The sequence below is a fragment of the Oratosquilla oratoria genome, chromosome 37 (genome assembly GCF_046742065.1).
Source record: "Oratosquilla oratoria isolate Oo_2021 chromosome 37, ASM4674206v1, whole genome shotgun sequence".
Lineage (NCBI taxonomy): Eukaryota > Metazoa > Arthropoda > Malacostraca > Stomatopoda > Squillidae > Oratosquilla > Oratosquilla oratoria.
In genome coordinates, this window is record NC_134813.1 from 42,633,797 (window position 1) to 42,643,269 (window position 9,473).

Below are 9,473 nucleotides of genomic sequence, written 5' to 3' on the forward strand. Positions count from 1 at the left end.
GATGGTCAATAGGTCACCTCTCTCTCTTCTTTGCTCCAGTGTCGGTAACTCCAGTTTAGCCAATCTCTCCTCGTATGATAGGTTTGCAAGTGCAGGTGCCATTTTTGTAGCTGCTCTTTGGATTCTTTCTATTTTCTTTATATTCTTTTTGGTACTGGGGGACCACAATGTCGCCGCATACTCTAATCTAGGCCTTATCAATGTAACCAATATTTTTTTTATCATGTCTTCGTCCAAGTATGTAAACGCCACTTTTATTGATCTTAGCAAGTTGTAAGTCTCCCCGACAATTTTGTTAATCTGTATATCATAGGACAAGTCGTTCGTGATAATTACTCCCAAATCATTTTCGGATCCTACTTTCTTTACTTCTTTGGTTCCAATTGTATATTTTCCTGATATTCTGTTTTTGCTTTTTCCAAACTCCATTATGCTACACTTCTTAGTATTAAAGTCCACTTCCCATTTCTGACTCCAGTTCCATACCCTATTTAGGTCTTCTTGCAGTGCTTCACAGTCCTCATCAGTTTCTATTTTCCTTAGCAGTTTGGCGTCATCAGCAAAGAAGCTCATGTAGCAGTTCACGTCCTCGTCTATGTCATTCATATAGATAGCAAACATTATTGGTGCCAGCACAGATCCTTGCGGTACTCCACTGATCACCTCTTTCCAATCTGAATATTTTTCTCTGAGCACTACTCTCATCTTTCTACCAGTCAGAAAGTCCTCTATCCATTTTAGTAGGTTTTCTTGTATTCCTCCTATGTGTTCCAGTTTTTTTAGTAGTTTTCTGTGTGGTACTTTGTCAAAGGCTTTTTGCAAGTCTAGGAATGCACAATCAGCCCATCCATTTCTTTCTTGCACTATGTCTATTAGTCTTGAGTAAAAGCATATTAAGTTTGTGGAGCATGATCTTCCTTGTCTGAATCCGAATTGTCTTGGGTTTAATATGTCATTGTCTTCCAGATGTTTTACCCATCTATTCTTGATTATTTTCTCACAAATTTTGGCTATGGTGCTTGTTAGTGATACTGGCCTATAGTTGGTGGGTTCTTCCTTGTTTCCTCCTTTATATATTGGTACAATGTTAGCGTTTTTCCAGTCCTTGGGTATCTTTCCTTCTTTGAGTGAGCTGTTTATTAAGATGTGTATTTTGTCTGTTAGTTCTTCTTTGCACTCCTTTAGAATCCAATTTGCAATACCATCCGGGCCATGTGATTTTCTGACATCCAGCCTTGATAGATGTTCTGATATTTCCTTTAGTGATGCTGTAAACTCATTCATGAGGGGAGATTTCTTGTTTTTATCTATGTCACAATTTGGTATTTTCTCTCTGGTGAAAACAGATTTAAAGTGATTGTTCATGACTTCGGCCATCTCTAAATCTTCTGTGTATTCTATGTTTCCTTGGCATAGTTTCACCATTTCCTGTTTGGTTTTAAGTTTACCATTCACATACCGATAGAATAGTTTGGGTTGCTCTTTGCATTTGTCTATAATATCCTTCTCATGGTTCCTTTTTTCCTCTCTTCTCACATTAACATACTCATTTCTACAGTTAACATAAATTTGCCATTTGCTTTGTTTTTTGTCTTTTCTCCACTTTTTCCAAGCTTTGTCCCTTCTGTCTTTTGCCTCACTGCATCTTTTGTTGAACCAACATTTAATGTACTCTCTCGCTTTTGTCTTGGTACATGCCTGTTTACACCTTCATTGTAGTTTTCCATCAATATATTCCATTTCTCTTCCACTGTTGTCTCTTCCCTGTAAAATTTTTCCCAGTTTGCATTCCGGAAGAATGTCTTTAGTTTTGTAAAGTCTGTTTTGTTGTACATCAGTCTTCCTTTCCTATGCTTTTCGTTCCTCTCTATGTCTATTTCTTCCTTTAGTACAGTTTCGATGAGTACATGGTCACTTTTTCCAATTGGTGTCTCGTACTGGACTTTATGCACTATTTCAGGTTCTGTTGTAAATATTAGATCTAGTTTCGATGGCTCTTCATTATTTCTGTACCTTGTGTTTTCACGGACCCATTGGGTCATTGTGTACTCCATGGTCATATCTAGCAGTACATTGCCCCACGAGTCATCTCCTCCTTGCACTGTCATGCTGTCCCAACAAATTTCTTTGCAATTGAAGTCCCCCATAATTACCAGATTACCCTTACCCATTAGTATCTCATTTAGTGATTTTCTTGTATCTAGCATTTTTGTATGTTCGTTTTCTTTCCAAGCGCTTGTTTTTGGAGGCACATAAGTCACCACAAATTTTCTACTTTTCATATTCTTGCCTTCGACTTTTATCATGATCAATTCAACATTACCTTTGCCCTCTGCAATTTTTGTCACCTTTAGGTCTTTCTTGGCCAAGAACATGATTCCCCCTCCCTGTTTCTTGTCCCTGTTTTTTATCCAGTAGTTGTATAAACCTTGTCCGATAACAGTGGATGGTATTTCACCTCTTAGTTTAGTCTCTACAATTCCCATTATGTCTGGTTTTGCTTCTAACAGATAATCATTGAGTTCGTTCAGTCCCGAAATTAGTCCGTCAATGTTGGTATAGGCCACTTTTAATTTTCTTCCTTCTCCCTGGTTTCTTCTTCCCTTGGTTTTTTCGTTTTGATGTGCCATTGTCTTAATCTCAAGTCTATTACTCTCCACTGGAATTCTTTGCATTCTGTCTCCGATCTCTTCAAGTTTTTTTCCTTTGCTTCTTCTCTTAGTGCCCTTTCTTTTTCTAATTCCTCAGTACTCATTTCTCTTTTTATCCATATCTTATTGTACTTTTCACTCTTTGCCAAGTTACCTACTTTTTCAAATATGTCTTCTACTACCATTTGTGACCTTAGTTTTATCTTTAGAGGTCGATTCCTATCCTTAGTATAGCGACCAATTCTGTAAGTCTCTTCTAGGTCTGTGCCTGAATCTCTGTCTCCCCCCAGAATTTCATTAAGGATTTCTACTGCTGTCTCTTTTTCTTCATTGCTAATGTCCCTGTGTAAGCTCAAATATATACCCTCACAACCCAGGCATGATCCCCAAGTTCATCCCTGGTGAGATCATTTGATTCTGATAAGTTAGTTTCACTCGAATTAGGAGAATTTTTAATTATCACTCTCCGAGAAATATTCCATTTGTGTTGAGTCTGCCATAGTCGACAATTCATTGATATATGTCGTCAACAGAAGATGGTACTGGCGACAATATTTTTGTAGAAAATGGATGTTAGAGCAGAGTAGAGATAAAAAACAGCTTGGTGTCTTCATTTAACCACTTCAGTACAAGTCAAATTCTCATGTGCAGCATCAGCTGCCATATGTACGCTGCATCACACCACTTGCATTATAGAATATAAAGCCACTGCTATATTACTTGTTCTGTTTTACTCTGAGTAATGATATAAACAGAAAATGTGATCAAACCAGTTCACAGAATCTGGTGATAACTCATGTACAACTACAAAAAATGTATATGTAATCAAGACGCCAATGCCAGCATCCTTATGTACCCACTCACACCTCATGATGCCTACGTAGGCATCATTGTACCGAAGTGGTTAAGTGGCAAATTGGAAAAAAAAATTGTTTCTAGATGTGAATTACCATACATTTATGCAAATTAATATGCTGTGTACTTATTCTTTAATGAAATTTGAAGCAGCAATTATTGCCTCCTCTCATTAAATTCTGCTTTAAATTTACTTATTAGCCTGTATTATGTTTTCATAACATAGACTGAATTAACTTATTTCACCTTATGAGTAAAAGAGGTGTGGAAGGCAAAGGTGGGTGGAGTGAATTTGAGGGGACAACTGAGGATGAGAATAATGGATGTGATGAGAGGGGCTTTGAGCAAGGAAGGGAAAAGGCAGGAGATAGTGTTGAATGGTGAATGGCTGAGGGATTGAGGGGTAGAGTAGGGAGTGGTTATGTGTGAATTTGGCACAGCCCAAAGGGATTTCTCCCATTATCTCTTTTTCTACATGAGGGGACAGGGGGTGGGGGGATGGGGAGGGGGGGTTGCCAATTAAGTGAAGCAGCCTTGCTGTGGATACTATGTCTTGCTCCATTGCTTCTGACCCAGGGCAGTAGCTAGGATAAAGGGATGACTTGTCATCCACAAGGAGCTAATATGAGAGGGAGGAAAGGATGGTGGATGGGGGTGTGTGCATGCCTTTTGACTTGGCTACCTCCCTTACATGGAGGAAAACCCTAGGTATATATGTAAATAGATCAGGAAAAAAGAAAAAATCATTGAATGGGTACTACATTGAAGGAAGGATGAATTTAACTTTATTTTATGAACCTGTAATAATATCAGTTTCACTATTTCATCATAGTGAAACTAAACTGAATTAGAGACTAATGCATATTCCAGATAACTGTATACATATAGGTAATTTTCAGCCCAGTGTTTTTTTTTTTTACACAAACTAAAGTACTATTTTTTCTAATTCCAGACTAAACTTGATGGCTTCCTTACAGCTCCAGACCACCTCCTCCTTCCTCACACCCGCCTCCTCCTCAGCTCAGCTTTCAGAAGACAGCTTCATCAGAGGACATCTGAGGCTATAGTAGCTCTTTATTCCAAGCTACACAGTTTGGTTCATGATCCAGAGCATGGTTTTGTGGATCCTCATCAACTATTACCACGAGATCCAGCAACTGTGAAAAAGCTGTTATCATAAGATCAAAAGTTTAGAAATAGGAAGAGAGAAAGCAGGAAGATAGAAATTGAGTAAAAGGATAGAGAAGACAGAAAGAAAATAACCAAATTAGAATAAGAAAGGTAGTAACCTTGAAAATATGACAAAAGAAGAGGGAAGAGTGATCAAGAGGAAAAGGATTTAAGTAGAAAAGGATGTGTAAAAAGAGAAAATTTATTTAGGTCTGTAAATCATTCTGAAACCCCAATTCTATCTTGTTGGAGACTTTAGGGCAGTGGTTCCCAAACTAGGGGGTGCGCCCCCCCTAGGGAGGCATGAGGAGGATACAAGGGAGGTGTGAAGTCATCTGCTCAAAAATATTTGTTTAATTAGAATAATAAAATCATTCAAATAACAAATACCTGCCATTACATACATGCAAAGTATAATTATAGCAGTCACTCCAACCCTTTTCTATTGAGCTAGTTCTCCTTACACATTTTGGACACGTCACCGATACCAACCACAATTTGCTAATGTTCAAACTTTTTTTTTCGCTCTCTTTGAACCAAATGTTTTGATTTTAGTTACCTAGAAAAATGTCTGGAATGTATTATTATTTGTTTTAGTGGCTTTCATTATTAAAATTTAATACAAACAGAAATCTGTTTTCCTGAACAATGCTAAGAAATAAATGCAAGAATCATTTCACAGGAACAAAAGAGGGAGTGGGGGCATGTGGGTTTACTGGAAGCAAAAAAGGGGTCAGGTAAGATAGTTTAGGAACCACTGCTTTAGGGAAGGAAAATTAATAAATTGATTTTTATTGTTGAATAGTGTTTTATATATTTATCAATGTTTTTGAAGTGTGATAAATTATACTGATTTAAGAATTATTATATATATTTTGATTTTTCCTTTGTTTTATGGTTGCCCTCTGATATCAGGGTTACTAGAATTTCAATGTGTTGCCTTCAGTTTCACTGACTAGAAAGCTCCAATAGACCTCTGGGAAGAAATGTTGGACTATTGTCTGTGTTTCTGCATCAGAGGCTTTGAGTAATTAGTTCTCCTTGTGTGCAAAGATGAAGGAAATACTATCAAGAGTTGATAGAACTCTTGAACCATGTCTGGAGACCAATTGGCATGTACAACCAAATGGAGGTGAGGGTGCTGGTGCATATTGTACATACATATACCAAAGGCTTTAACCCCTATACAAAGGAGGTAGCCAAAGTCAAAGGCATAAATCCACTCCCACCCATTTCATCCACACATATTCCACTCCCATTTACCACCCATCCTTCCCTCTTTCCTTGGCTCCTGGATGACAGGTCATCCCTGTTTCTCACCCACTGCCCTGGGTCAGAAGCAATGCAGCAAGACACAACACATCCACAACAAGGCTGCTTCATTTAATTGGCGACCCCCCTCTCCATCCCCTCATGCAGAAAAATAGAACATCGAGAAATACCTTCATACATACATATACCAAGGCTTTTTCACCCTTACAAGGGAGGTAGCCAAAAAGGAAAAGGTGTAAAATCATTCCCACCCATTCCATCCCTGAGTACACTCCACACCCCTCCACCCTCCTTCTCATCTTAGCACCTCCCGGATGACGGGTCATCCCTGCACCTTGTCCACTGCCCTGGGTCAGAAGCAGTGTCGCAAGACACAGCACATCCACAGCAAGGCCACTTAATTAAATTGGCGACCCCACCTCTCCGTTCCCCCATGCATAAAAGGAGAAGACAGGGAGAAATCCCTTCGGGCTGTGTCAAATTTTTCTCACACATACTACCTCACCCCCCATCCCCCGACCATTCCACCTCATGCATCACAACATCATCCATATACAACCATTCTCCATTCACCCCTGCCTTCTGTCCTCTCCCATCCTTCCTCAACAGACATTCCCCTCTTCCCCAACGCCCCCTTCACCCCATCCATCCATCTCATCCTAGGACGTCCCCTCATGTTCCCTCCCTCCACATCTGCCTTCCATACCTCTTTTACTAGTCTTTCTTCACTCATTCTTTCCATGTGTCCAAACCATCCTAATATTCTTTCATCAACCCTTTCCACCCCTGTTCTCCTCCTCACCTCCTCATTTCTCACTCTATCTAGCCTAGTAACCCCATCATACTTCTCAGACACCTCATCTCAAATACATTCAAACTCCTTCTCTCTTCCTCTCTTATGTTCCATGTTTCTGCCCCATACAGTGCTGTTGGCACAATCACTCCTTCATACAGTCTCCTCTTAGTATCCATTCCCAAATGTCTGTTCCTCATTACACTTTTTAATCCACTAAGGCATTTACTCGCTTCTCTCAATCTACATTCTACCTCCACTCTGCCTTTTCCTGCCACATTTGCACCCAAGTATTTAAGACTATCCACTTCCTCCAGTCGCTCTCCCTTAATGCTCACTTCCAGTCTACTGCCACTTTCACCCCTTGAACATCTCATCACATTACTTTTACCCACACTTATCTTCAGGTTTCTTCTATCACACACACTCCCAAACTCTTTCACCAACTTCCTCAATCCCTCCTCTAATCCTGCCACAAGCGCAGTGTCGTCTGCAAACAACAGCTGGCTCACCTCCCACTTTTCTTCATTTTCTTTAACCATCTCCAATCCCTGACCCACCACCCATGCATTTAGCTCTCGCACTACCCCATCCATGTACAAGTTGAACAGCCAGGGCGACATAACGCATCCCTAACAAAGTCCCACCTTTACCTTGAACCACTCACTCGCCATTTCTAATCCTGACACAAGCTCTACTACTCTCATAAAAACTCTTGACAGCTCCTAGAAGCTTTCCTCCTATCCCGTATATCCGCAAAACCTCCCACAGTGCCTTTCTGTCTACCCTGTCATAAGCCTTTTCCAGATCCATTAAAGCCCAAAAAACATCCTTCCCCTTTCCTATAGCTTTCTCACATATCTGTCTTACCACAAAAATCTGATCTACACAACCTCTACCTGTCCTAAATCCACACTGTTCCTCACCAGTTACTCCCTCTGTTCCTCTCCTAATCCTCTCAATCAAGATCCTCCCATAAGCCTTCCCAACTACACTTAACAAGCTAATCCCTCTGAAACTACTACATTCACACTTGTCCCCTTTTCCCTTGTAAAATTGAACTATACAGGCACTCCTCCAGTCCTCCGGCACTCTACCCTCTCTCCAGCAAACATTAAATAACCTCACCAGCCAGTCCACCATCACTGTACCTCCTTTTTTTAGACACACTGCATGGCATCTATCCAGACCAAGTGCCTTACCTGATTTCATCATCTTAACAACTGCCTTCATTTCATCCTTCCTTATTTCTCCTCCACTTTCCTCACTCATCACGGTCATTTTCTTAGCATTTCTCACTGCAGCTATCTTTCCCTCCCTATCCTCCTTCACATTTAGCAACTCCCTAAAATATTCTGCCCATCTTCCCCTTACTGCCTTCTCTTCAATTATCATCTTTCCATCTGCACCTTTTACCTTTTCTTCTCTACTTGATTCGCCTCCTCTTCCTCTCTTAATTTCTTTCCAAAACATCTTTTTATTACTTTCAAAAATTTCTGTCATACACTTACCCCATTTCACATTGCTCTCCTCTTTGCCTCCTTTACCTTTTTCTTTACTTCTCTTTTCTTTTCTTTGTACCTCTCATGTGACTCCCTCGTCCTATTTTGTAACCAATCTGTGAAAGCTCGCTGCTTCTCTTCTACAAGAGGCGAGAAGAAAGGGATGGGGATTGGGACTAGGCATCCTTCTCTTTGTAGCCCCACAGGGGCCATTCCTAAAAAAAGTAACGGCATAAGAGGGTCTAGGAGTTTTCCGACCAGCACCCTAAGGTTTGGTCTTTTAATGTGCGTGGATGTGGTACAGATGAGAGTAAAAGGGAAGAGATAGGTAGTATGTTTGTGAGAAGAAAGATGTATGTGTTGGCTTTGAGTGACTCCCTCATCCTATTTTGTAACCAATCTGTGAAAGCTTGATTCTTCTCTTCTACAACCTTCTTTGTTTCCTCATCTCACCCTTCACTACCCTTCCTTTTATTTCCTCCTGTCCTTCTTGTTCCACACACCATCTTTGCACACTGTGACTCCCTCCTTGAACCATCCCCATTCCTCCTCCACTCCTAGCTCTACTCTATCCTTCACTCCCTCCCACTCCTCCTTCAGCTTCTTCTTGTACTCCTCCTTTTCCTTTTCATTTAAAGAGTTCACTCTAAGCACCTCCCTACCTTTTGTCCTTTTCCTCTTTCTCCATCTATTCTCCACTCAACTTACCTTCCACCAAAAAATGATCTGATATTCCCCCACCCTCTCCCCTTAGCACATGTACATCCTTAACTCTTCCTATCATACTCCTATCTACCACTACATAATCCATTAATGCTCTATCTACCATCCTTCCATCCACCACCCTCTCCCTTCATGCTGCGTCAAAATATTCACAAATACTCCCTAACGTTCTACCCACTCCCCCTCATGCATCACAGCATCATTCATACACAGCATTCTCCACTCACCCATATCTTCTGTCTTCTCCCTTCCTCAACAGACATCCCCCTCATTTCCAATGGCCCTTTTATGCCATCCATCCATCATTTCATCCTTGGTTGGCCTCTTATGTTCACTCCATCCACCTCTGCTGTCCACATTTCTTTTTCTAATCTTTCCTCACTCATTCTTTCCATGTGTTCAAACCATCCCAATACTCTTTCATCAACCCTATCTCCCAACTCCTTTTCCACCGCTCTCTTCCTCACCTTATTTCTCACTTTATCCAGCCTAGTGACCCCTACCATA

At 40.6% G+C, this 9,473-nt stretch overlaps 1 protein-coding gene across 1 annotated transcript in view; it reads left to right on the top strand.

The window, feature by feature from the left end:
* Cog6 (conserved oligomeric Golgi complex subunit 6) overlaps positions 1–5,541 on the top strand; it is an 83,228-nt gene extending 77,687 nt beyond the window's left edge. The window contains exon 12 of the mRNA XM_076175634.1: positions 4,459–5,541. Coding sequence (XP_076031749.1) covers positions 4,459–4,686 — 228 coding nt within the window. The 3' untranslated portion in view covers positions 4,687–5,541. The remainder of the gene's footprint in view (positions 1–4,458) is intronic.
* Positions 5,542–9,473: the final 3,932 nt, after the last annotated feature.